This window comes from Piliocolobus tephrosceles, chromosome 9 (genome assembly GCF_002776525.5).
Source record: "Piliocolobus tephrosceles isolate RC106 chromosome 9, ASM277652v3, whole genome shotgun sequence".
NCBI lineage: Eukaryota > Metazoa > Chordata > Mammalia > Primates > Cercopithecidae > Piliocolobus > Piliocolobus tephrosceles.
The window spans coordinates 89,436,866-89,464,489 of NC_045442.1; the positions used below are offsets into that span (position 1 = coordinate 89,436,866).

At 58.4% G+C, this 27,624-nt stretch overlaps 1 protein-coding gene across 5 annotated transcripts in view; it reads left to right on the top strand.

Annotated features, from left to right (window-relative positions):
• RASGEF1A (RasGEF domain family member 1A) overlaps positions 1 to 26,922 on the top strand; it is a 36,492-nt gene extending 9,570 nt beyond the window's left edge. For all 5 annotated transcript variants that reach the window (XM_031936206.1, XM_023198538.2, XM_023198536.2 and 2 more), the window contains 12 exons: positions 15,501 to 15,704; positions 18,222 to 18,344; positions 19,567 to 19,704; positions 20,628 to 20,849; positions 21,256 to 21,330; positions 21,734 to 21,826; positions 22,296 to 22,398; positions 22,477 to 22,556; positions 23,283 to 23,474; positions 24,390 to 24,513; positions 24,941 to 25,013; positions 25,220 to 26,922. In XM_031936206.1, coding sequence (XP_031792066.1) covers positions 15,501 to 15,704; positions 18,222 to 18,344; positions 19,567 to 19,704; positions 20,628 to 20,849; positions 21,256 to 21,330; positions 21,734 to 21,826; positions 22,296 to 22,398; positions 22,477 to 22,556; positions 23,283 to 23,474; positions 24,390 to 24,513; positions 24,941 to 25,013; positions 25,220 to 25,244 — 1,452 coding nt within the window. In that variant the 3' untranslated portion in view covers positions 25,245 to 26,922. The remainder of the gene's footprint in view (positions 1 to 15,500; positions 15,705 to 18,221; positions 18,345 to 19,566; positions 19,705 to 20,627; positions 20,850 to 21,255; positions 21,331 to 21,733; positions 21,827 to 22,295; positions 22,399 to 22,476; positions 22,557 to 23,282; positions 23,475 to 24,389; positions 24,514 to 24,940; positions 25,014 to 25,219) is intronic.
• The last annotated feature ends 702 nt before the right edge of the window (positions 26,923 to 27,624 follow it).

Consider the following 27,624-nt stretch of genomic DNA (forward strand, 5'->3'; position numbering starts at 1 on the left):
CTTACAAATTCACGGTTTATTGGGACGCTTTCACACACCAACAATCATGCAAATATATTCCACACACCCAGGCAGTCATAAGAGAGGCGGGAGTGAACCACGGTGTCAGGGGAGGGGGAGACCAGCTGTTGACTGCCCGAGGTCCATGTTCCCTCAGAGCAGAGGGAGCGTAGACCCCCGGGTGGAGGGATGGGATCTCTACTCTTCTCCCAGCAGGGCATCTGGTGGCCTCCAAAGGAAAAGAGGCCTCAGAGTTCTCAAGGGCAGTGCTTCCGCAGGGCTGCACACTGCTTCCCAGCCCCCTCCTCTATAGCACCCTGAGGGTCTCCCCGGAAAGGAGTTGGTCATGAGCAGCTTCTTTGTATTTATGGCCCTCTGCAGGAGTGTCCCTGGCCATCATCTTCAGCTGCCTTTTGGCTTTTGGTATCATTTTCTTGTTGGGTCTGGCAAAGGGGTGCCTGGCCACAGCAGATACCACCTGATCATGCAGTCCACCACACCTGTGCTTGTCACTCTGCACTCTGAGGGCTCAGTAACTTCACTCTAAGCTGAGTTGCTTGTCATAAGTACTCCTTTTCTTTTTCTTTTCTTTTTTTTTTTTAAGACAGAGTCTTGTTGTGTCATCTAGGCTGGAGTGCAGTGGTGTGATCTCAGCTCACTGCAACCTCCACCTCCCGGGTTCAAGCAATTCTCATGCCTCAGCCTCTGGAGTAGCTGAGATTACAGGCATGCACCACCACGCCTGGCTAATTTTTTGTACTTTTAATAGAGATGGGGTTTCACCATGTTGGTTAGGCTGGTCTCAAACTCCTGACCTCAAGTGATCTACCTGCCTCGGCCTCCCATCGTGTTGGGATTACAGGAGTGAGCCACCACACCTGGTGAGATAGGGTCTTGCTCTGTTGCCCAGGCTCTGTCACCCAGGGGTGCAGTGGTACGATCTTGGCACACTGCATCCTTTACCTCCTGGGCTCAAGCAATCCCCCTACCTCAGCCTCCTGAGTAGCTGGGACTACAGGTGCATGCCACTGCCCTTGGTTAATTTTTTTGTAGAGACAGGGATCTCCCTGTGTTGCCCAGGCTGGTCTTGAATTCCTGGGCTCAAGCAATCCTCCCACCTCGGCTTCCTAAAGTGCCAGGATTACAAGTGTGAGCCACCGTGCCTGGCCGTTTATTTTGAGACCCTAAGGACCACAACACATTATTACACATTCCTGTGTACTGGTCTGGCCAGTGTCTAACCACTGGTTACCAGCCCCCAGGGCCAGGGGACAGACACACAGCGTGTGACAGGAGAGCTGCCTGTGTCCACAGCATGGGGGTGGCAGTCAGGACGTGTGTCTGGGTGCTGTTTCCCAGAGGCTGCTGGGCTGAGCATCCCCATGGCTCTGTGACCCAGCAGGGAGCTGGGTGCCCCTGCCCCTACCCCCATGACTGGTCCAGAGAGAGCTCCCTGCTCCCACAGTCATCTGCCAGGAGGATGACAATTTAAGTGAGGGAAATGGATTTTTCTTTGTTTTGAAACACAAAGGAAAGACCTTTGCTCAGCCTAATTAGTTATCATTTAAAAGAACCATATGGTTTTTATTCTATATCCCAGCACCCTAGGTGGCTGTAGAGGGCAGAGGCTGTGGCTCACCTGGAACAGGTCTGTGTGTGGCCTGCGCGGCTCTCCATCCCTTCCCGCCTCTGGAGGCCCTCAGCCCTGACCCCACCCGCTCACTGTCCCTCTCTCTTGGTCATGGGCTGCTGCTTTGGGGCTGACCCCAGGGCTGGCTGGATGTGGGCAGTGTGCCCCGGTGGGCCTGGGCAGGACAGGTTGCTGGTGCCTTCCTACTGGAGCCGGCAGGTGCCCTGGCCACTGCCCAGAACTGATGAGCAGCAGGACACCCTACTCTGTCTTGCCATCGTCAGTGGACAACCCATCTAGGACAGGGACCCCAGAGGGCTGATTTCACTTGGGGTGGAATCTGCACGCTGCTTCCCAGCCCCCTCCTCCATGGCACCCTGAGGGTCTCCCTGGAAAGGACAGAACTGGCCACCAAGGTTGCCTGAGTTTGCACATGACCCCATCCAAGCCTGTGCCCAGCTCTGCCCCTGGGAGGCCCAGGGCTGCCCACCCATCTGCAGGAGGCTCTTGTTACCCCTGCAGAATCTGATGGTATCGCCCCAAGAGGGAGCGAGGCCAAGGGGAGGGGGTACAGGGACCCCCAGGCAGCCGGAGTGGGAAGCCAGGCTGCCAGCGCCTGCCGGGAAAGGGCAGGGGTTCTCTGAAGTCCCACCTGCTGCATCCGTGGGCCTACTGAGTCTCAAGAATGGAATGGTTCTTGGTGGACAATGACATTCTGTGCCCTGAGCAGGCCCAGAAGAAGCTGACTAGACAGAAAGGGAAAAGGGAGAGGCAGAAACCCAGACTGGGCAGAATCTGAGGAGTGTGAAGAGGAGACAGCCAGATTCCTTCAGTCAATTCAAATTGTATTGGGTAATAGAAGGGAATTCAGAAGGAAAAAATGAATCATGTGTCTGTAACAAAGCTTTAATCATCTGCGTCGCGCCTGTGGCCAGGCCTCTGGAGCGGGCGCCCTTGCGAGGCGCTGTCGTGCTGGTTCCCATGGCAGCCGCCTCCTTGTTGGAGTCCGGCCTGCAGCCCTCGGCCAGGTCCCGGGACTGCCCTGGCCAGCCTGGAAGGTTCACCAAGGTAAATCCAGCCCTTCTTCGCAGCACTTGAAGTTTGGCTTATGTGAAACAGTGTGGCCCCTGCCCTCTGATGCCTGCCTGGCCTGGAGGATGGAGAGGCAGGTGCTGTAGGGAGCTCCCTGCCCTGCTGCAGGAATGGGACCAGCATGTGCTCCCAAGGACTGTGCTGCTGCAGAGGCCACAGGGGTTGAGAGAGAGGAGGGTGAGGACTGGAGAGGTGACTTGCAGGGGAGTGTCACCCCCGACGCCACCCACCCCTAGACCAGAGCCAGCTCTGAGTCCCCCATGCCTGGGACAGGACAGTGCAACCAGGTCAATGGGTCCACCTGCCTAGAAGCAGGAGGCAGCTTCTCCTCACTTGTTGCTGTCTGCAGCAGGTGCACTGGCTGTCCCTTGCATGGGAGGTGAGAAGGACTCAGAAGTGGGATGAGGGAGGGGGCGGCACCAGCTCCCAAGAGCTGTGTGTCTAGGGAGGCAGCTGGATAACCTATAGGGCCGCTAGTGCTCTGCAGTGCCGATGCCATCAGAGCCCACCAGGCATTGAGCCTGTCCTGAGCTTCGTGGCTTCACTTAGTGCTCACGGTCACCTGGAAAGAAGGTGCTGGAGGTGGCATCTCACAGAGGAGGGTGCCGGCTCCCAGCTGGAGTGGGGCCCACTCCCTTACCACTGGACACCCAGCCCATGCCTAGATCCAGCCTGGGCCTGCAGCCGGCCCCTGCCCATCTGCTGTGCATGGCCTCAGCAGATGGGACAAGGGCTCCCTGGAGTCAAGGGAGACACGTTTCAGCTCAGTCAGGACGGGCTGAGAGCTGGGGTTTGGGGGTGGGGAGGACATATGAGTGTTGGCTGGGTGGTTGGGGGAGATCCCTTCCTGCCCTGGGTCAGGGGGTAGGAGGTGGATGCGTCCCGGTTGAGGGAAGGGGCTCTGATGTGACCCACCTGCTGTTGAGGGCAGGACTGGGGCCAACCTGGGCAGAGTCAGGGTGTGGCTTCTAGAGTCCTGGCTTTAGTCCCTCTAGCAGGCACTAGAATCTCAGAAATGGTGGAGACAAAGCCCCAGACTCTCCCAGGCAGGTGTCACTCACCTGCGCATTGTGGATAGATGATGTCCAGAGGGGTTGGGCAATGGCCGGTCACCTGGCCTTCTTCCACAGAGCTGGGAGGACCTGGATGTGGTGGAGGGGCTGGTCTGTGGCTGGTCACCCAGCCTTCTTCCACAGAGCTGGGAGGGCCTAGGTGCAGTGGGGATGGAGACGCTGATATGGGTCTTCCAGCGCCTGGGACTGCAGCGCCAGCTTGGAGAGAGCACCGTAGCCCTGGCGTGGGAAGAGGGAGCATGAGCGAGGGACACAGGTCACCAGGACAGGGGTGATAGAGAAGTGGGAGCCAAAGGGGGATGGAAGAGCTGGGAGCTGCCTGGGGCAGGCACCCCTCCTCTCAGCTCCATACAGGTCCCCCAGCCTCATGCTGGGATGGGCCGGGTCCCAGCGCACTCCGCCAGCTGAGGGTGCAGCAGCCCCACTGGGTCTGTGGGCCATCGGCTCTCCTCACTTGGGCTCTCCTGCTGGTGAGTGACATCCAGGAGGTGAGGGTGGCCCCTACCTCATTTCTCTCCCTCCACCGTGCCTCTCAGTGTAGGTGGGACCCCAGCGGCCTCTTTTTACTGGTCTGGGAACTCAGCTCTGGACTGGCAGGGTCAGAGGATGGGGAAGGGCGTGTAAGATGGGAAAGGTGAGGGGCAAAGGAGGTGCAGCTGCCTCCGCCATCTGACCAGTGCTGATGGAGCTCGGGAGGGAGATGGGGTGAAGTCTGTCCTTGCTACGTGCTGCGTGGAAGGGAGGAGGCCCCTAACCTCCTTCCCCCTCCTCTGCCACCCCATGCAGGTTCCTATCCCATCAGGAGCAGTGCCCCGCTTTCTTTTCTCCCCGAGGGTGGCTGAGCCTTCAAGCCAAGTGGGCACATTCAGCCCTCTACCTTCCTCAAGGCGGGCAGCTTCTTCCCTGTGATGTGGCCCACTGCCGCATCCCGACGGCCTTCTCTAGGTGGGGGCAGCCCCTGGGCCGGCTACCTAGCACTGTCTCCTATCCAGGAGGGGGTCAGATCCTCACTGAGGCAAAGGGCCCATTGAAAGTTTAGCAAAAGATGTGCATGTGCACGATGAATCTTGTAACCGTGGTGTCTGCCTCCCATACACTCAAACAAGCACTTCACTTACAAATTGCACCTGACTCCCTGCTGAGCCCTCCCCGCTATGTAAGGTGAGGACCCCCACAAGATGGTCCACCAAGAGAATCAGGAATCACCTGCTGCATCCTGGGAGAGCCTCCTGGGGAGGGAAGCCTCATTCCCGATGTCCTGGTGGGAAGAGCCCAGACCCTCGCAGAGTAGGGCAGGCGGCCCACCTACTGTAGGCACAGACCCTGAGTACCGATGACAATGGTGGTGGCAGTGGGATGTGCCCCGGGTGCTGGTGGCTCCAGCGCCCCTGCTCCTGGCAGGGTGGGGACCGGGCCAGGTTGGGGGGCAGCCTGGCACTGCTGGGGACCCTGACCCTGGCACATCACAGGTCCAGGTTTAGCAGGGCCGACACACACATCATCAGTCAGTGCATGTTTTTGAGCGAGTGAGCCAGCCAGGAGGTGCCCCAGGGAGGGTTTGCCAGAGAACTAATGGGCCAAAGCTCCCAGGCCTTGGCGCCAGCCTTTCTGTCCACTCACTCCGCTAGTCCTTTCCCAGAAGCTCCTTCCAGTCGGCTGAGGCCTCACCTCCGCAGGGAGGCCAACCTCACAGCCCAGGCAGAGGTTACTGCTTTCCCACTCATATTCCTGACCTTCTCTCTCCTCGGTTGGAGCACTGATTCTCTCTTAACCCATAATATCATGTTGCCATCTGTGGCCATTATGTGTGGCACCACACAGGCTCTGTGGGGTGCTCTCTGGGGCCAGAGAGCCCTGTTTTTTTTTCCCTGGTGTATCTCCAGTAGGGATCATTAGCACTTGTGAATGAATGAATGAATGAATGAATGGGCAAAGAATAGGGCTCCGGGAACACCCACCTCCTTCCCCAGCCCAGTGCCGATAATTTCGGGGAACTGGCCGGTTATCCCTTGAAGGGCAAAGGGCCCATTCTGTTGGGTCCATGGCATGCATCCAGCCCAGCCCAGGTAGGTGCGTGGGTCCCTCCCCTCCTGAGGCCCACCAGTGTCATGGCACAGGGCTGCCCCCAGCTCCCTCCAGGAGCATGCTTTCTCCGCCAGCCAAGAGAGGGGAGACAGGCGAGATGTGTAATTTTCAGTTGCTAATTGTGATGCCCTGCAGCTTGCTGAGCTAAAAATAGTCTCCGTTTTTGTTGAGTAGGGTAAAAAATAGAAGCCCACGTGCTGCCTCAGAAAGAAGCCCCCCTGCCAAGGCTGGCAGAGGCAGGGGGCTGGCTCGAGCCCCTCCTCCACCTCCTGGCAGATCCCTGGGACTCATGCATGATGGGCCCTGAGGGCTGTTTTTGTCCCAGTTTTCCAGGAAGCTGAGTTTCTTAATTTGAGGTCCACAGATGAGCTTCTGAGAGCTCATCGGTCCCCAGAATCATCTGCAGAAGGTCATGGGAATGTGTGCTTGTCCACATGTCTGGGCCAGGGCTTCAGCCTGCACTTGATGCTCAGGGGGCCATGCCCCCGCCAGGCGCTCTCAGGGGCAATGCTGAGGTCTGAGTAACAGCAGGGCAGACCTGGGCAGACCTGCACATTAGGGCCTCGTGGGTCCCGTGAGCTGAGCCTCAGTGTTCCCATCTGAAAAACGGGCCTCTCCGGGCTGCCTCCCTGGATGAGGGAGAATTGCATTAAGATGAGTCATGGAATGGCAGCACACGGCTCACTCTAACTCCTAATGATGCACACTTAAAGCAAAGCAAGGTTAGTCAAGTGAAGGCTAATCCCTGCTTTGGAAGTTTCCAGAACTACAGACTCCAGGATCCAGAAGGGGTCCTAGAATTCCGACAGTGTGCTAGATTCCGACAGTGTGCTAGAATCCTGCCCTAGACCGCTCTTCCCTTTGAAATTGAATGGAGGCCTGACCCTGTTCCTGTCCGGCTGTGCAGGAGACTTTGTCCCCTCCTGCCCTGTTGTCCCCCCTCTCTGCTGTAGTGGGGCTGGCGGTGTTGGAGGATGGCCAGTTATCCCATGGGGCCACCTTCTGATGCTCTTCCCATAGTCCCTTTTGGAGAGCTGGACAGACGTACTCTGTGCACACACCCCTGAAGGGGGGCAGGGTGGGTCAATACTCATTGACCCCTGCGTCCCCCTTCCCCGGGGGTCTTTTATGAGGCCACAGTGGTGTCAGGCCTCCCGTGGCTCTGTTGGGTCTCCTCATTGCTGGGCATCCTCAGTGCAGGACACAGAAAGAACACTTGGGAGTGGGAAGGGACCCAGCTGCTGCCCAGGCCTGGACACATGATTGGGTGCACAGGAAGACGACACACACATCAGGGCCTGGCTGCAGTGAGGCCACAGGTTTGGGCTGGGAGCCACTGGGCCTCCATCATAGCTGCAGCTCTCAGGGGCTCCTGGGTGACAGGGCAGGGTGCAAGGTCTCAGAGCCCATGGCTGGAGTTTGAGTGGAGGGAAGGACTGTGCATCAGCTCAGGAAAGGTGTACATGCTGTGTGGCTGCCCCTCCTGAGGAGTGCATCCAGCTTTTGCACACATGAGGCCAGAGGCAGATGGCCTCTCTCTGTGTGCTGCCTGGGGGGTGGGCATGGGCCACATTAGAAAACTGGATAGCAGGCTGGGTGCCATGGCTAAACCCTGTAATCCCAGCACTTTGAGACACTGAGGCATGCAGATCACTTGAGACTGGCCAGGAGTTCAAGACCAGCCTGGCCAACATCGTGAAACTCCGTCTCTACTGAAAATACAAACATTAGCTGGGCACGGTGGTGTACACCTGTAATCCCAGCTACTCAGGAGGCTGAGGCAGGAGAATCGCTTGAACCTGTGAGGTGGAGGTTGCAGTGAGCCAAAATCGTGCCACTGCACTCCAAGCTTGGGTCACAGAGCAAAACTCTGTCTCAAAACAAAGAAACAACAAAAAACTCTCCAACGTCTCTTGAAGAGGCTGCAAAAATGAATGTCATTCATACTCTTTGGCAAAAACATCCCTCTTTTCCTCTCTCTCCCAGGATCTCTCATGGCACTGGGGCTGCATAGGGTCCCTCCTCTTACTTTCTTAAAAGGCTGGAGTTTCTCAGATCCTAGCTGCCCCCTCCCCTCTTCTCACCCTGGACCCTTAGTCTAGCCGCTTCCATTCTTGCTTTCTATGCTTTTTTCCTCTCCCCAAGCTATTCTTGTCTTTTATTCGTATGTAGTATTTTACATAGTTATGGGGTATGTGTATTTTTTATATGCACGAGGTGTGTGATGATCAAGGAAGGGTATTTGGGGTGTCCATAATCTCGACATTTCTATGTGTTGGGAACATTTCAAGTCTTCTATCTCTTTGGAAGTATATAGTACATTGCTGCAAACTATAGCCACCTGAGTCTGTTATGGAATATTAGAACTTATTTCTTCTATCTAAACGTGAGTCTGTACTGGTTGCCTAAGCTATCTTTGTTTCCTGCTCCTGCCCTCTAGTAGCCATTATTCTACTGTCTACCTCCATGAGAGCAAGGTTTTCAGCTCCCACCTGAGTGGGAACATGCAGCATTAGTCTTTCCATACCTGGCTTGCTCCACTTAACATAGTGCCCTCCACTCTCAGTGCTCCGTGCTTGGCACAGTGTATTCCTTGGTGTGAAGGGGCGTGTGCATCTGTGTGTGCATGTGTGCACCTGTGTGAACCTGTGTGAGTGTTGTGGGGGGAGCTGTGAATATTCAGAAGCTAAAGTTTTAGGCTATGTCCCCTAAAAGTGCCTCTCCCCTGAGTTGTACTGAGGCCGAGCTCCAGAACATACCCACTGCAAAAGGTCCCAGAGACCAGGGCTGTGTTCCTGCAGTCCCTCACCCAGGCTGAGCAGAGCCCTGAGAGTAGCGTTCACTTGCACTGAAGCACGCCCCGCGTGTGAGCACTCGTGCTAGGCTGGAAGCCACACTCCACGTGTCTCCCTGCCACCCCCGCCCTCCCCACAGCCACCATGAGGTTCAGGTGCGAGTACCACGAAGGCTCACACAGACGGAGGAACTGCCCCAGGCTGACCGCCGATGGGAGGCCTGGCCCACATGTGGATGCAGGCTCCTGGCCTCTCCCCTCTTGGCACTTTGGTGCCATCAGCATGTGGCTGTTCTAGAGTCAGAGGGGATTGAGAAACCAGATGACAGCCCTTCCTCTACCCTACTCACTCTACGGGGTGGTGTGCAAGGTCTCAGAGCCCATCTTAGACCTGAGATCAGAGCTCAGGGGAATGTTGGCTGTGCTCGCTTTATTGGGAAGCACAGTCCCGGGCAGCAGGAGGCCGGGGAGCCAGTGGAGAGATGCCGGGATGTGTTCCAACATCAGGCGGCGTCCCAGTCATCTCTGGGGAGGCTCTGTGAAACTTCGGTGTTTCAAAACAGTGCCTCTGGGCCGGGCGCGGTGGCTCAAGCCTGTAGTCCCGGCACTTTGGGAGGCCGAGACGGGCGGATCACGAGGTCAGGAGATCGAGACCATCCTGGCTAACAAGGTGAAACCCCGTCTCTACTAAAAATACAAAAAACTAGCCGGGCGAGGTGGCGGGCGCCTGTAGTCCCAGCTACTCCGGAGGCTGAGGCAGGAGAATGGCGTAAACCCGGGAGGCGGAGCTTGCAGTGAGCTGAGATCTGGCCACTGCACTCCAGCTCGGGCGACAGAGCAAGACTCCGTCTCAAAAGAAAAAAAAAAAAAACAAACAAACAAACAAAAAAAAACAGTGCCTCTGGGGTGAGGATTCCTACAAGGTGTTAACCTGCCCCAGCCCCAACCGTTCCCAGGGCTGGCGGTGTCGTGTGTGCCCATGGTCCTAAGGGCCTAGGTCAGAGGCCACAGGTCAGAAGCAGTGGCACCCAGTGCTGGGCCACTGGGCACCATTGAGGCAAGGCCTAGATGTGGGTGGCACAGAACCACATATCTGGTTCCGCTCCAGGCACTAGCTGGAGACAACCGCACTAGCTTCCGTCTCTCACTTGAACCTCACTGCAACCCTGCAGGGAAGTGGGACAAGACATTCCACACCCAGTGTCCAGCCGAGGAAGCAGGCTCAGGGCCACCCAGAGGCTTCCCGCAGGTGTGGGGACAGAGCCTGTTCTCTGGTGTGCTCTGCAGTCCCAGGCCCAGGATCTGCAACTGCGGGAGCGGACTCAGGTGTGCGGGGCTGCAGACAAGGGCATGAGAGACCGGGGTGCAGCTGCGGGGGCCTCTCAGGATAGTATCACCTGTGGCAGACCAAGGCGGGACAGCAGCAGGACCCCATGAGTCACTTCATCCTCTGGGGGACAGCAACACATGTGCCAGGTGGGGCACCTTGGGTCAAGCCTGAAAAGGCTGGGACAGCCACAATCAGGCGGAGTAGTGGAGGCCTGGGAGAGCCCTGTGCCTTGTTGTCTGCCACCTCCCCTCTGGCCTGCTGCAGCACATCCCGGCAGGCAGGTGGCAAGGGGTCTCTAGGTTCAGCCTCTCTCAGGCAGCCTCCACTCCAGGCCTCCCACAGTGCTGCTGAGGCTGTGCAGGGCAAGGGTGTGACCCTCAAGGCCCAGCCAGGACGACTTGGGCTCAGATACAGGGAGGACCCGCTTCTCAAATGTTGCTCCCAGAGAGCCCAGTAAAGCCAAGTATGGAAACTGGCTCTCTCCCGAGATGGAAGAGGACCCCCCTCTCACCAGCAGGCTGGGCCTCTGAACTGCCCTTGTGCCCACTGGCCCTGCGTGGGAGGTGAGAAGGGAGTGAGGCGCGTCCTCCAGGAGACCGTGAGTCACTTCCCCGCCTCGCTGTGAGCACGTTTCTTCTGCGTTGATTAGCTCTATAATTAGGAGGCGCTTTCCTTCCTGCCTGAACAGAGGAGGGGCTGCAAGGAGCCAGAGGGACTGCTGGGTGAAAGCCTGTCCCCCACTCCCTGCAAGGGCCTGCTGCTCCAAGGAGTCAGAGGGGCTAGTGTAGGGTGCAAGCCTGTCCCCAGCTCCCTGCAAGGGGCTGCTGCTCTGCCAGGTGAGGGTTGCCACAGACATTGGTCTGGCACACTGGCTGGCCCCGGCCCCGTCTGTGCCTACATCCCGGGGGAAGGGGGAGGGTGCTTCCTGAGCCCTTCACAGAGTCTGCTGCCTCGAGATGGGTCTGATGCAGCCAGCAGCAGCTGAGGCAGGAGGGAGGCTCCCCGTGCTTCCTGGAAGTCTGTGGGAGATGCCAGTGCCTCTCCTGCCCCCGAGACCAGTTAAATTAGAGTTGTTGGGGTGGGGGTCAGGCACGGTGTCTTTGAAAAGTCGCCACGTGGTGCTGGTGTGCACGTACTACAGCCGAGGGCCTGCCCTGGTTTGTTTATTGATTGATTGATTGAGGCAGGCTCTGGTTCTGTTGCCCAGGCTGGAGTGCAGTGGTATGATCATGGCTCACTGTAGCCTCAACCTCCTGGGCTCAAGTGATCCTCCTGACTCAGCTCCCCAAGTAGCTGGAACCACAGACATGTGCCACCACACCTAGCTATTTTTTTTTTTTTTTTGAATTTTAGTAGAGACAGGGGTCTCTGTGTTACCCAGGCTTGTCTCCAATTCTTGGGTTCAAGCGACCCACCCACCTCGGCCTCCCAAAGTGCTGGGATTACAGGCATGAGCCTCTGTACCCGGCCCCTGCCCTGGGTTAGCCAGTGCAGCTTACCTGGAGGCTGAGGCTCTCACACAGGTGGCTTCCCGGGCCTTCCATTCACCTGCACATGATTCATCTGGTGTCTTGCTCAGCAGCAGATGTGACCCAGCAGGTCTAGCCTGGAACTTGAGATCTGCACTTTGACAAGCGACAGGTCATGCTGTAGCTGCAGGTCCAGCGACCACACTTGGAACTGAGAGGCTGTAGGGGAAGGGTCTAGAACTCTAGTGTGCAGATGAGCTACCTGAAGGGGGAGCACTGGGCCCAATTCCACCAGTTTCTGGCTCAGGAGAAGGTGCTGCTCCTGCTTCCGGGACCACACCTGGCCTTAGAGCATCCATGCAGGGTCTGGTTCTCTGGGGTCAGGGTGGCCTGCTCTGTCCAGGCCAGCCCCAGCTGGACTTGGGGTGGAGGTGATGGTTCCCACAAATGCTGGTTGAGCAAGCTGGCCTGCCACAGCCCTGTCTCTGCCTAGCCCTGGGGGGGCTTCCTGAGCTCTCCACAGTGCCCAGACACAAAGGGCCAGTGTGTCTAGAATAAGCAGTGCCTCCTGTGTGGGCTGGAGAGGTGCTGAGCAATCATGCTGGTGGGAGTCAGCTCCTGGGGGTGAGGAGGCACCTGGTGCCCAGCACCTTACACAGGGGCTCCTCTGATCCTCCCTGCAAACCCCTAAAGTAGTGCTCCCTGTGCCCATTTTATAGACAAATTAAGGCTCCGAGGGTTTGAGGATCTTGATACAGCCAAGACAGGTGGTGGAGCCAGGCTCAGACTTGGGCTCCCTGCCTGCCCCTGCTGCTTGCTCGGTGTGAATCCTGGCACTGCTGCCCTCTGGCTGTGACCTGGGGCAGTTACTCAGCCCTCGTCTGCATAAGGGAATAAAGGGTTCTCTGGGAGCATAGCGGGTGATTGGGAGGAGTAACTGGGATTCTTCAACTCTAGCATTGCCGTTTTCAGTGTTCAGCACCCTGGCCATCACTGTATCATGATCGCTATTGCTGTGACTGGAGCCAAGGGCCCAGTGTGCAGTTCTTCCCTGGGAAGGGGCCGCCTGGGGGTAGACACAGCTGTTCAGATACACAGGTTTGCAGTTGGATGTTGAAGTGCCTGTCCCTGCTGTTGGGGCGAGGAGGAAGCAGGTGCAAGAACAAGTGACCTCAGGGCTGGGTGGGGGTGGCCGGCAGGGGACCCCGCAGGGGAAGTGCTGTCATCATTACCATTTCACAGCTGGGAAGGTCGAGGGCTGGCCAGAAGCACCCAGGAACAAGGAGTGGGCCTACTGCGGGGCCAGGATTCCTGCCCGGGAAAAGCCATGTAGTGAACCTGCCTCTCCACTTGGCACTGAGCCCTGGAGACCCTCCTCGAAGTGCTCCATGGCTGGGCAGGGTGGGCCCTGCTAGGCTTGAGCTTTCGGGGGTAGAGGCTCATGGGGCATCCACCAGACCTGCAAGGTCTTGGTTTAAAACTGTTGAATGCAGGAGACCTAGCACTGGGCCATGTCCCCAGATGGGTCTCCAGGTAGGCAGGACAGAAGGAACCCAGAGCACCCCACCTCTCAGGTCAGTGAGGCTCCACACGGCCCCCCTCAGGCTCTGCTGACTCCCCGAAAGGATTGTGAGCATGTGCAGAACCCCTGCTTGCCTGGGACATCCCTGCGTGCTCCTCCTCCAGGCCCCCACCCTCGAAGGTGACCAGCTCCCACGTGGCCTTCCCAGCCCCTCTCTGGCTGCTGACCAGTGGGCTGGGTCCCCAGGCTGGCTCCTCAGCGCCTAGGCAGGCCTCCTGGCCCCGAGGCAGGTCTCTCTGAAGGCTGGACGTGGAGTGGCCTTGCCCTGTGGGGGATCGGCTGGGGCTGAGTTTGTGGGGTGTCAGAGTGCATCCCCCACATACTACCTCCTGATCAGAGCAGCCTGCAGTGGGAGAGGCCAGTGGCATGGCAAATGCCCTCTTTGATGACCCCAAGAGCTTGGGGTGAGGAGGCCCAACTGACCAAGGTTACCACCTGCTGGTCACCTTTTGAACCCAGAACTGTGATCTTGGGGAAGTTGTCTCAGAGTGCATTGGCCTCAGGTAAGATGCCTGAGACAGTGCTGAGCAGCTGTGGGCAACAAGAGGTCTGTGAGCCCACCTTCATGACTTCATTGCATAAATGGTCACTGAGTGCCACCCTGGGCCAGCAATAGGACACACAGGTGAATGATACAGCCACTTCTGGCTTTGTGGGTCAACAGTCTAGGTTAAACCCAGGAAGGCTTCCTGGAGGTGGTGACACCTAGGCTGGACTTGGAACTCCTGGAATTTCCTTAATTGAGTTCCTTCCCACTGTGCCTCAGTTTCACCATCTGAAAAATGAAGGATTGGCTCACATCAGTGGTTCTTGGGCTGGAGTAGAGGGTGTGTTGGAGTACAGAAGCAGCCACCCCGAGTTTCTGACCAGCAGGTCTGGGGCTAGGCCTGAGAATGTGCATTCTAACTTGTGTGAGGCACCACTGCTGGCCTGAGTTTGAGGGGAGCATTGTGTGAGTCTGAGCCATGACCTCCCTGCCCTGGAATGGGGACAGCACTGAGCCTTGGGGCCTAGAGATTCCACCCAGCCTCATTGTGGGGCCTTTGGTTGCGTTCTTGCTCTCCTTGCTAAGGATTTTCTAAGAATTCCAAGGAAACCTTTAGGCGTTTGGTGGGAAAACCAGTGTCATCTGGGCCGGGTGCCCTTTCTTCCCTGGTGGCAGGGACAGGGATGTGCTGTGTGTGTGTGTATCGGGGGGCGGGCGGTGGGCAGGTGGTCCGCTCTCTGCTTGTAAGGCCCCTACAGGGCAGGGGCCCATGGTCCTGTCATGGCACTGAAGTAATCATGGCAACATGCTCTGCCCAGAGGGGAAACTAAGACCAAAATGGCAGGAGGGCCTGGCTCCTCCACCTGACCTCAGCTGCTGGCACCTGTGCTGCCTTCCCTTGGGGGCCAGGAGGGTGAGGTTGGCTCTGTGTGCAGACAAGGCCATAGGCAGGCCACCCCTGGCTCTCAGGCTGGCAAATGCTACATTGCCCAGTCTCCACTTGGCTCCTCCCAGGCATGGTTGGCTGTCTGGGGCACTGGGGAAACAGGCCCAGAGGGCTTCAGACCCCCTTAGGCTTCACAAGAACTCCCAGCTGCAGGGTGTGGTGAGACCTTGAGCCCCGTCACAGTGGGCCATTGCCATGGAGGACAGTCCCAGTGTGGGCACCGAGCCCGCCAGGAGGCCCAGCTGCTCAGACATCTGCATCCCAGGAGCACTCAGATTCACTCAAAGCCAGTTCCAGATCTCTCTCCAGCCCCGCCCACCTCATATTGGTCAGCCGCTCGGCCCCAGACCTTCACCGTGTGGAGTGGCCCTGCTCACCACTCCTGCTACCACCTGCCTGAGCAAGCTCTCCCTGGGCTGTGGCAAGACCCACCGTTCACGCGGCAGCCACCACAAGTCAGACTACTGTGCTCAGAGCCCCAGGCTCCCACCTCACGAAGCAGCACATGCAGCCTGTGTGTCCGGCCCCGAGTCCTCAGACTGCCCTCCCAGCTCCTGGCTGCACACATCTGTGGGTCAGGACCTCAGCACCCGCTGTCCCTCATGCCTAGGGTGTTCCTTTCTTATCCTGGGAGCTGCGTGGCCAGCCCCATCAGTTGTTCACAGCCCTCTCACCCCAGGCGGCCGTGACTGCCCACCGCGGGCTCCCTGTCCCTCCTCGGACGATTTCTCCAGAGTTTCTCTTCTCCGCTGGCTCTGAGTGTCCAGGGCCCTGGAATGAGGCCTGGCCCACAGGGAGCTGAAGACACAGTGATCAGATGTGCAGCAGCTGGGGGACCACTGAGGAGCCCGCCTGCCCCTGCCCTGGGATGCGGGTGCCCTCTGCCAGTACTGCTGTGCCCCTGCCACACACCCCTGTGCACATGCATGCAGGCTGCAGGCTGCCTGGGAGGAGGGTCTGTGGAGCTGTGGAGGCGCCTTTGATGCCTCATGTCCTTGCTCTTTTCTCCCAGGAAACTATGCCCCAGACGTCCGTTGTCTTCTCCAGCATCCTTGGGCCCAGCTGTAGTGGACAGGTGCAGCCTGGCATGGGGGAGCGTGGAGGTGGGGCCGGTGGTGGCTCCGGGGACCTCATCTTCCAAGATGGACGCCTCATCTCTGGGTCCCTGGAGGCCCTGATGGAGCACCTTGTTCCCACAGTGGATTATTACCCCGATGTGAGTACGTGGGGTCTTGTGGAGTGAGACTAATGGGGTGACCTGGGCTCCAGCAGATGTCAGGTGTGGGGAGGGAGGCCCCCACAGAGTGGTAGAGCTGGACGGGGCTGCAGGAGGGGCAGGGCAGTGGAGGGCCCAGGCCCACCTCCAGGGCCTTCTCTGCCTTCTGCTCTGCATACACCCCCAGCTAGCAGGGGGCCTGGGAGAACCTGCTGTGACTTCCCTGCTGCTGCCCCAGGCAGGAGGAGATGATCCTGGGGACACAGGAAGCAGAAACACACAAGGGCTGAGCAAGGCCCTGAGTTCTGAGCAGGGCCTCCAAGGAGGAAGAGGAGTTTTAAAGGGCAAAGCCAGCACTTGGGGTCCTGGCGAGGGCACGCCCAGCCCAGGTCCTGGAGCCCAGGGCTGAGCTGGGAAGCTGGTTTGTACATAAACCCTGGTGGTCCAGAATGAAGAGGAGATGGCCCGGCTTGGCCTGCCCTGTCAGCAGAGCACTGTTCAGGCTGACTCGGGGACTGTTCCTAGGCAACAACCCTAATCCTCCCTTTTCACCTCAAGGTGACATGATACAGTCTTGGAACAGAGAAAGCGTTCCCTTGTCAAGTGTGGCTTCCCTCCCCCTGGAGGGTGATGTCTCTTAGCAGCAGCGGCACTGGGCCTGCCAGCTCCCTCTTGTGAGCTGAGCATTTACCCTCTGGGAGGGCCAGTCCTGCCCACGTCATGCTACCCCCTCTCCCTCCCTGCCCTGCTTGTCAGCCTGGGTGTCAGACAGCTTGCAGGGAGGTGGGCAGGAGGGATGCTGCCCTCTAGCTTCCAATGAACGGGGCTGCAGTCAGCCTGGCTTCACCACCTGCCAGGCTTCCTCTGCCTTCTGGGCTTTGGGTGAGGGGGCCTTGCCTTTCTGTTGCCCACTCCTCATCCTCCTCCATCTGTCCTTCTGTCCGTCCCGTAAGCCCTGTCAGGGTTTGCCTGGGGCTGGAGACGGCAGTGCAGACAGGCTGGTGAGTGCTCACAGGGCAGAGCCAGGGGAGAGGCCCAAGGCCCTGAAGTAGTCCCCGGCAGGACCGTCTGTGGGACATGGGCCTCATGCCGCAGCTGGAGAAGCCGCCCCTCTCAGAGGCCTACCCCAGAGAAGCCAACTTGGCAGTCACCCAGTGTGGTCCCTGTGCCCTGGGATCTGACCAGCTTCCCAGGAGAGGACAGAGGGATGGTAGGGGCAGGGGAGTCCAGTTGGGCATTGGCTCCTCTGCCGAGCATCTACCCCTCCCCCGCCACCCCACCATTCGGCATGCACATGGGTAGCTGAACACACTCACATATGCACACACACACACGCACATGGTCTCCGTGCTCCTCCTTGGAGATGCACAGGCTCTCCCCTTGGGTGCCCTGCCCTTGGCCAAGAGCTCCATGGCGGGCCTTTCCTCCACATCTTGGTTGTCTCCTTAGAAGGTAGACCCTGAGAGATGTGCTGGCTCTGATCCCCCAAGTCCCCATGCTGCACAGCCTGGGGCAGGGCGTGGGAAGTTTGCAGGATGTTAGAGGAGTCCCCGGTGCTCCTAGGAGGGCTGCGGTGGGCAGTGCCAGCCCAGGCCCCTGAGTCCTGCTCCAGGAGGCCTGTACTCCCAGCAAATACAACCTGGCTTGCTTCTGGCTAGAAGCAGAAAAACCGGGTTATTTGGGCTGGGAGTAGGGGCAGAGGCTCCTGGGCAGCCCAGCCTGCAGCAGCTACGTGGGGCAGAGTCCCTCTAGGGAGTCCCAGGCAGTCTCCCTGACCTGCAAGTCTACCCTGTCCACAAGCAGGAGCCAAAGTGAAGTTCCCACAGACACTGACCCTCATTAGACAAAAGGCCCAAGAACCCAACCCATGAGGATCTCGATGGAGGGCATGTGGATGTGGTATGGAGGCGCCCTGCTCTGGCAGTCAGGGTCTAGGCCCAGAGCTGGTCAGAGTGTGCAGGGACCCCCACCACCATTGCTTCTCAGGCCCCGCCCCTGCTGATGGGGCCTCGGCCCTGCTGATGAGGCCCCGCCCCATGGATCAGCCCTGCTCCCGATAGGCCCCGCTCCTGTGCCAACCTCCCTGCATCCCCCACCCTCCCCACCGCTGACCTCCAGCCCGGCCCACGAGGATGTGAAGAAGCAGCTGGCTTGCACCCTGGCGCAGCGAGCCCCATGGAGCCCTACCAACGTCCCAGGCTGGGGTTAGCCCTATGGTTGCTTGGGGCAGAGAGGGGGAGAATCCCAGTGGAGGAAGGCTGCTAGGAGCCCTCGGAGAGCTGCTGGGAGGCGGGGCTCGAGCTGTGCCTCCTAGGTAGGCAGGGCCGAGGTAGCAGTAAGAGGAGGAAGGGCCTGCAAGGCGAAGGGAACCGGGCAGGCGAAGGCATGGCCGCGGGACGGGCCGTGCTGGGCCTGGGAAGCAGCCGGGCCAGGTGAAGCAGCGCGGTGAGCCCCCAGGGGGCCTGCTTCCGCCAAGCCTCACCCTCCCTCCGCCCTCTCTCCGTCTCCTGCCTTCAGAGGACGTACATCTTCACCTTTCTCCTGAGCTCCCGGGTCTTTATGCCCCCTCATGACCTGCTGGCCCGTGTGGGGCAGATCTGTGTAGAGCAGAAGCAGCAGCTGGAGGCCGGGCCTGAAAAGGTGATCCGGGGCCTGGCTGGGGCACGGGTGGGGGCAGGGGGCGGGAGGTGAGGTCAAGGCTAGGGGCTGGAGGCATGGGGCGGGGTTCCGGGTGGAGTCGGGGGGCGGGGTCAGGGCTAGAGTTGGGCGTAGCCTAGTTGGGGTTGTAGGGTGGGGTCCAGGGTAGTACCAGGGGGTGGGGTCATGGCTGGGGTTGGGGCGTGGCCTGGCTGGGGTGGTGGGGTCTCGGGGTAGGGTCAGGGCTAGGGTTAGGCATGGCCTGGCTGGGCTGGTGGGGCCTGGGGGCGGGGTCAGTGCTAGGGTTGGGGCGTGGCCTGGCTGGGGCTGTGGGGCGGGTCTGAGTTGGGGCGTGGCGCCACACCAGGCTGGGGTGAGGTCTGGGATGGAGCTGTGGGTTGGGTTAGGGGCGTGGTGGGAGGGGGAGGCCCGAGCCGGCAACGTGGGCGTAATCCCGTGGTTTGGAGGCTGTGCGGCGTGGGCGAAGAAAGCTGCAGGGCTGCGGACTGGGTGGTTCAGGGGCCGGGGGCGGGGTCCAGCGGTCTGAGTGGGCTGGTGTGGGCTGGCGCAAAGTCTTGGTGGGCGCAGGAGGGACTTGGCCCGTGGTGCGTTCTGGGGGATTGGCGGATGGGGGCGCGGCGCCTGAGCATCGGGCACAGTACCCCCCATGGGGGTAGAGGCAGCGCGGGCATCTTCCGAGAGGGTCGAAGTCGTTTCAGCCAAGAGGGCCAGTCCCCATGCTCTAGGCCCTGTGCTGGGTGGGGTCGTGCGTGCCTGTGGACTAGGGCGCGGGGGCGCATCGCCTCTCCTCAGGGTCACACCCCTTTCAGCGCTGTCGCCCTGCTTTCAAACGCGGGGGGCAGACGGGAGCTCTCCTCTAACTGGATGGCTTGGCTTGGGTTATTTTACTGTGTTGTTTTTATGGGTGACTTCTAATTATAGCAAATGGAATTAGTTTTTTGTCACCTTAGAGATGGGGTAGGTTTTTTGAATATAAGTTTATTTAAGTGAAAAAGAAAGCCAACTTAAGTGGAAGAAAGAAGGAACCAAACAGGAGTCGTGTGGTGGTTCAGGTCTGGCCAAACTGCAGGTGGCACGCAGTTGGGGGCTGTGCCCAGCACAGGCCCTGGGGTGTGGCTCGGGGATGTGGGAAGCTTGCCCAATTTGCCATCTTGTCCTCTGCTCTGCCCTGTGGGGCCTCACTCTGTATCCTCTGCTGCCCCAGGCCAAGCTGAAGTCCTTCTCAGCCAAGATCGTGCAGCTCCTGAAGGAGTGGACGGAGGCCTTCCCCTATGACTTCCAGGATGAGAAGGCCATGGCCGAGCTGAAAGCCATCACACACCGTGTCACCCAGTGCGACGAGGTGAGTGCTCCCTGGGCTCTGGTCAGGGTCCTTGGGTGTGTGTCAGGGTCTGCCCTTGGGAGGGTGGGGGCTTCGGGGATAATTCTGTATGTGGTCCCCTTCCATGTTACTCCCCCAGGAGAGTTGCTGGGTGGCCCCATTCAACCTCCCTTCCCCCAGATGACAGCTCAGCTGGCCAGCAGTGGGCCGGGGTTGCTCATGATACTGCACACAGGGACCTTGCATTGCAGCCCAGTTGCAGGCCTGGCGATCATTGCCTCGACCCTCTCCTGGCCCTTGCTGTTCTTGTCACTGGAGTGGGAGCCTATTGAGAGTTTGTAAGATTCTGCCTGTCCTGGATTAGTGAGAGGAGGTGGGGGTAAGGCTTTAAATAGGCCTCCCATTTTTCAAATGTCTTCACCCTTGCATTTGGTGGAGAGAGAACTGGAGGTGCCTGGGCCAACTGGGCCTCCACAGTAGAAGCATTCCCTATGCTTAGCAGCTCCTATTCACCCAGAGTACTCCAGGAGAGCCAGGGATCCCAGGCTGCCCCCACCTAGGGGGCAGAGACTCCTGGCTTTGGCAGAAGCCTTTCCCACGCCTTGAACAGTTCTATGGGCCGCTCCTGCTGCAGGAAGCACCTCAGTGGGCCGCCTCTGAAAAAGTCATGCTTTTCAGACCCAAAAGCTCAGCCTTGAGCCTGTCTCTGCCCTTGGCCTGGTTCTGCAGCAGGACAGCCCACTGAGACCCCTCCCCAGCAGTCCTCAGAGGAGCCCACACTGTGCCCCACTTTGTCCTTGAAGGCCTGAAGGCTGAGGTTTAGATAGGAGCTGTGGGCTCACATTGGTCAGGCACATCCCTGGAGGTGAGATGGATCCTACCCACAGTGGTGGTGGCCTTGCTGCCAGCCCATGCTGGCACCCTTATTGCCCTCAACCCCACAGGAGAATGGCACAGTGAAGAAGGCCATTGCCCAGATGACGCAGAGCCTGTTGCTGTCCCTGGCTGCCCGGAGCCAGCTCCAGGAACTGCGCGAGAAGCTCCGGCTACCGGCTGTAGACAAGGGGCCCATCCTCAAGACCAAGCCACCAGCCGCCCAGAAGGACATCCTGGGCGTATGCTGCGACCCCCTGGTGCTGGCCCAGCAGCTGACTCACATTGAGCTGGTCAGTGCTGCTTCATGCCCTGACTGGGGGGCGGGGGCTGCGGGACCACAGTACCTCTTTCAGCACAGCACTGCAGGCCCCTGCTAGTCACACTGAGCCATCAGGGAAGCCCACTTGCCAGTCCCAAATGCTACAGTTCATGCCAGGTGTGTGTCCATGTGAGTGGCAGGCACCTCTGTGCCTGGCATTCATGTTCTCAGGAGCACAGCAGTGTCAGTGGGAGGAGCTGGAGCAGCATTGTCCTGCAGTGGGGACTGCAATGGCCCTAGGATGGAGGACTGTCCTGGGAGGAGGTGAAGGTCCTATGCCCTGGGCAGCTCCTCCTCTCCCTGTGCCCATGCCTATGCAGTGCTGTCCCTTCTCCAGGGGAGGCTTGTCACTTTCCCTTTGCTGTCTTCCACCCCAGGACAGGGTCAGCAGCATTTACCCTGAGGACTTGATGCAGATCGTCAGCCACATGGACTCCTTGGACAACCACAGGGTAAGTGGGCCAAGGCCCATGGCACCCCTGCCAGCCCTGTCTGCCTGGCACTTGCATTCCATGCAGGGTGGGTGTGGACCTCACTTAGCATGCCCTGAGCACCTCTGGAGTGCTGGGCCATGAGCCCTGATGGATATGGCACTGGCCCTCCTAGCACCTGCTCCAGGAGGCCTTAGATGGCTGTGCTGGTCATGGATGATGAGTGCTGGGAAAGGTCACAGACTTGGGCCGGGGAACCAGCCTGGCCTGCCAGCTCTGCACTGGGCAGCAAGGAGCAGGCAGGCATGATCGAGGCTGCTGCAGTGTAGGCTGAGCCACGGCTGGGGACCAGGGCCAGCTGTGGGGACTGAGTTGTCCAGCCAGGGTCCTCCAGGCCCCCTATGACCTGCTGTGTCCTTTCCAGTGCCGAGGGGACCTGACCAAGACCTACAGCCTGGAGGCCTATGACAACTGGTTCAACTGCCTGAGCATGCTGGTGGCCACTGAGGTGTGCCGGGTAAGTGCCTATGGCAGACGTGGTGGGGTGGCTGCCATGCCCACACCCAGCGAGGCCCTGATCCTGCCCCAGAAGTTAGATGATGGAACTTTAAGAGTGAACGCACGAAGTCCCTGTTGCATTTGACAATCCCCCAATCCCAACATACAGCGATTCCTTCAATGACAACAGACACCCTGTCCATAGAGTGCTCCCCATGCCCAGCACCATTTTTCTTGCCTGTGTGAGGCTTTGCCGGCCCTCACAGCCCTCTGGGGCAGATGGTGCCCTCCCTTTGATGACTGAGGAGACTGAGCATAGGCTGTGCGCATGTCTGGGCCTCCCAGACACAGCCATAGACCTGGACCAGCCCACTGTGGCCAGAAGCTAAGTCCCAAGGTCCCCCCTGCCCCTCTGTTCCTCTGCCCGGTGGCCCCAGCTCCTGCTGTCCCCTGGCAGCGCCGTGCTGAGGTCACCTGCCACCTTCCAGGTGGTGAAGAAGAAACACCGGACCCGCATGTTGGAGTTTTTCATTGATGTGGCCCGGGAGTGCTTCAACATCGGGAACTTCAACTCCATGATGGCCATCATCTGTGAGTGACTGGGCACCCAGGGTGGGGCTGCTGCGTGGCCCGCCCCCCAGCCCTGACCCTACCTGCTGTCCTCTGCAGCTGGCATGAACCTCAGTCCTGTGGCGAGGCTGAAGAAAACCTGGTCCAAGGTCAAGACAGCCAAGTTTGATGTCTTGGAGGTAGGCACCTGAGTCCCTGTCACAGCTGTGAGCCGCACCCACTTTGTCCCGCAACGGCTCGAAGGGGGCCCTGACAGTGGGGGTGGGGAGCTGCTGTCCTCTCCCTGGGGTCAGCACCTACCTGCTGGCTGAGTTGGCCTGGCGTGTTCGTCCTCCAGCAGTGGGGACTTAAGGTGTCCTTGGTTACTTCAGGCGGACCTGGCATCGCCTAAGGCGAGTTCCAGAGTGGAAGGCGGTTAAGCAAGAATTTGACAAGAGTGGGGTTGTGTTGGAAGACACTGCCTTTTCCTTGGTCAGTGTCTCCAGGTCCTGGCTTGTCTAGATGGCCCAGAGGCCGGCAGACAGGATCACCTGCAGCCTTCCTCAGATGTGTGTGATCACAGAGTCCATTTTTGCAAAGCATGTGTCTTGTAGAGCTGATCAGGTCTGGGAGATGTTGATCTAAGTAGAGGAGCAAAGGGAAGTCTCAAAGGAAGGAGGGCAAGGGGCTCAGGCCTGGCAGGCAGGGCAATGACACTTCTTTATGGCTTTCCAGAGGACGCCGGGACCTGAACTCAGAAGCCCTGGCCCCAGAGCTCAGCCAGGCAACCTTGGGCGTCCCCTCCCCTGTGCTAACTCCCAGGCTGCCCAGGGGCCAGGTGCCTTCTCTGTCTGCAGAGGGGTGTCCTGAGCAGGTCAGAGGGGCATGGGGCTATGATGCTCACCAGGTCCTCCCTGTGCCCACAGCATCACATGGACCCATCTAGCAACTTCTGCAACTACCGCACAGCCCTGCAGGGGGCCACGCAGAGGTCCCAGATGGCCAACAGCAGCCGTGAGAAGATTGTCATCCCTGTGTTCAACCTCTTCGTTAAGGACATCTACTTCTTGCACAAAATCCACACCAACCACCTACCCAACGGGCACATTAACTTCAAGGTGAGCTCAGCCCCGTGGGGTCCCAGCACAGGGCAGGCCAGGTGGAAACTGTCTTGAGCTACTGGGGCTGCCAGGCAGTAGTCCTGGGTCAGGGTCTGTGGGTTTCCTGAGCACTGCCTGAGGTTCACAAGGGCCTTCAAGACCGAAAGCCTTATGGTGGGTCAGGGGTGCTGTTTGACTGCGAGGTTTGAGGTGTACCCGTCTATACTTCTGGGTGGATGGCCTAGTTGCAGAGCTTGGAGTCACAGGGAATTGTATTTATCCAGGACCGTGGTTCCAGCCTGGCCCCAACAGGGAGACAGCCCTGTCCACCCCTGTGGGATTGGAGGTCAGGAGGGGTTTAGGTAGGAAGGGACTTGAGTAGGGAGGAGGCGGCAGAGAATTCCAGATGGAAGTGAAGAGCCTGCCTGGTGGGCCTGAAGGCACCTGGTGAGGATGGGAGGGTGGGACATAGGTGGCAGGGCAGGTGTAGGCGGCTCTAGGCTGCCGGATGCCTACCTCACACAGGTGAGGGGTGGGCAGGAGCAGGGATCCCTCCGAAGGTCCCAGAGAAGGGACATCATGACACGTTCTGGTTGGCGCCACTGGGCTGGGTGTGGATGGGGTGCCTGCCTCAGGCTGGAGTCATCAGTAGGGCCTTCTTTGGGTCCCTGCACAGAGAGGCAGAGACCCTGCTGCCGGCCTGATGGCCCAGGTGGAGGGCTAGATAGAGTGGCCTTGGGGGACACCTGCTGGCTCTGAGGCTGCAGGGCATGCCACCATGGCCACAGAGTCAGCGTGCAGGGCCACTGTCCCATCTCACTGGGACCAGTGAAGTGGGCAGGAGACTGAGGCCAAAACCTGCGTCCCCCGCCCTGACCGAGTGTTTGGTGCTTAAGGTGACAGATGAACATCAGTTGGTTTTGTTCCCTTCAGAAATTTTGGGAGATCTCCAGACAGATCCATGAGTTCATGACATGGACACAGGTAGAGTGTCCCTTCGAGAAGGACAAGAAGATTCAGAGTTACCTGCTCACGGCGCCCATCTACAGCGAGGAAGGTGAGGGCTGCCTCCCAATGCAGCATGCCTCCCTCCCCACCTGACTCCTTGTCCAGGCCCGGTGCCCTTTGGGGTTGCCCTGGGAGGTGGCCTGCTGGCTGCTCCATGCCACACAGGGCAGGCTCTGCTCGCACGGGCGAGGTGTGCATGAGGGTGGGTCGTGGGATGGATGGAAGAGAAGGACAGGAGAGTCAGTTTCCAGTGGCCACTGGAGAGGGTCACATGGGGTTAGGGCAGGAGCTGCAACACGAGGAACCTTCCTAGAGTCCCCAACAGGCAGCCTGAGAGCCCCACACAGCAGAGAACTGTGTTCAGCCCAGCCAGAGGTCACTGTCCCCTTGTCCTGGGCTGCACCCTTGAAGGGAAGCTGGGTTCAGACAGACACTGCATGGGGACGCAGGCTCTGAGGGACTTTCCTGTCTCTCAGCTCTCTTCGTCGCCTCCTTTGAAAGTGAGGGTCCTGAGAACCACATGGAAAAAGACAGCTGGAAGACCCTCAGGTAGGAGAGTGCCAGGGACATGGGAGTCTGTGAGGAAGAGGGAGGACTCAGGGTGGGCACAAGGGTCACCCTCCTGGAAAGGGGGCCTGGGCACTGCCGCGTCCCTGGTGCAGGGCCGCCGGACATGTTTGATGGGAGGCTGAGGATGGCTTAGACCCGCCGCCCTGCTCGGGCCTGAGTGCTGCCTGTCCCCTGTCCCCCTCTAGGACCACCCTCCTGAACAGAGCCTGAGGCGGATGCAGCCTGCGACGCCAGAGGAAGCACGCGCACTAACTGGGTTTAAATTTCGACTGATGTGGGTTGAGATGAGGAGGCCTCACTGGTTGGGGTCCGTTTTGTATATAACTTTTATGAGAAAAAAAATGGTAATTATTTCATGCATCAACCTTTGGCACTTACAAAGTTTTTTTTGTTTATTTTAAATAACAGGGCAGGGCCCTGCTTTGGGGAGGGAGAGGGGAGAGTATCATGGGAGATGGCATCCATGATAACATCTTATTCTAATGAAATGTAGATTTTTATTTTCTACTTTTGATTATTAACATCTTATGAAAAAAATATTTTAAAAAACCCAACCAAAACCAACGTGAGCCCTGCCTGCTCGGACGCCTTTCCAGCCAGTGTCTCTGACGTCGGGGTTAGTGCCTTAGAGGGTACTGGGGTCTGGTCTTCCTGCTCTGTGGTTCGGGCTGTGGTGAGTCCCACTCCATCTGGGCGCCTGCCCTCAGGAGGGCTGGTGGCTGGGAGGTCACGTCCGCACACTTCTGGAAGTGAGCCTTTGAGTACAGGCTGTCCAAAGTTTACATTTTCATTTTCCTTTCAGGGATTTGTGGGGTCAGGGAGGGGCAGGGGGCACCTGGCAGCATATTTTCTGTGACAATGTGTCCAGCAAATCATTCTTCAACTACATTTTAGAAAGCAGGAAATCTAAAATAAGGGAGGGAAGCATGGAGTTGTCAGTCTTTGGGCTGCGACTGAAAGACACACTGAGCTGTGATGAAGAAGAGTACACGGCTGACTCCAGGGTGGTGACATTTAGAGCTAGTCTTGAAACCTACCTACAGAGGGGAGGGAGCCAACAGCCCTCCTCCCACCTGGGTGGGCAGCGCCCCTAATTGGAGTTGGAAACAAAATTCGCCAGGCCATACTGCTGGAGCCCATTCAGATAAAACTGCCCAATACCGAGAGGTGTTTTCTACACCCAGCTAGAGGAGCACACTCCATTTTCCCATGTCTGACTTCCTGGTGTGAGCCCTGGGCCCTACTGACCATGGCGCAGGACAGCTGTCCTTCAGAAAGCGTGAGGTCTATCCACGCGGACCGTCTCCCTTGCAGGAATTCCGTACCCTCGTCCCTCTCTGCATTCCCGGCTTCTGCAGGAGCCTTGATTAATGGGGAAGCCTGGGTGAGGATGGGCCAGGTCCCAATTCCCAAAGCTCCTGGGAGAGCCTGAAGACACTGGGAGAGGCTGGGCCTGGGGAGGAGGCAGCCCCAGGCCCGCTGCCCATGCCTCTGGTCCTGGGTGGAGCAGGAATAGTTCCACTGTATTGTCACAGTGTGTTTGCACTTTCTGAGGTTCTAGCTAGTACAGATTGTATATTGATAGTACATATTGCTTTGTTTATGTCTTTGAGATGAGAAAGGCTTAAAACTTGAGAATATATATTTGGAATACAGCCTTAGAACGGTTTCTGTACACATCCACGTGCACTTCACGGGTGATCAGTTCTAGTACCTACTTGAAACAGTGTCTATGTTTGCTACTTTATTTTCCCAATTTGATACATACCCTGATTTGATGTTTTGGTATTTAAGATGAACTCTGAGTATGAAGCTGTACCATAATGCAGGATGTCAGTTTTGGTGTGACTGGACATACTTGCTTCAATAAAAGAACACGTCACTCCCCTCCCTTGCCTGCTATGTGTGTACGGTGAGGGGGCAGCCCTGCTGCTGGCTGGAGACGTGGGTCCTCTGGGGCAGGGAGGAGGGTGAGGCTGCCAGGCCTGCTGTGGCCTTCCCAGGAGGGACTGGGCAAGGGACTTTTGTCTCCAGTTGGCAACACTTTCTGACAATGGGCTTTCCACTGAATAAGGCAAGACTCGAAAAAAGCGATAAGAGGCATGTTTCGTCCTACTTTCCTCAATGTGAGCTCCAAAAAGATGTCACTGGCTGCTGTATTGCATGGTCAGATGGTCATGTAAGTTTAGGATACCTCGTTAAGCCAGGCTGTATGGGCTGTGTTACTGCAGAGGAGTCAGATGGCCTCTCTGGGGCAGGGGAGGTTGGGGAACCCCTGGACGCAATCCTGCAGGGCAGCCTGCAGAAAGCAGGTTCTGGTGTCATGAGTTATATATACTCAAGAGTAACAGAGAAGAGGGGTTCTTTGGGGGGCACATGAGAGCTCGAGAATGGAAGAAAAAGAACTAAGGCCCCAGAACCAGGACCTGGTACTCCCATCTGCTCCTCCAACCTGCCCATTCCCGCAGTTCTCAGGCCCAGACTAGGTGGGGACTGCACCCCAGGGATAACTCAGCTCATCTTTCACTATGTGCTGAGTGTCATCATTCCCACGAGATGAGCGCCATGCCACAGAAACCTTTCTGGAGTA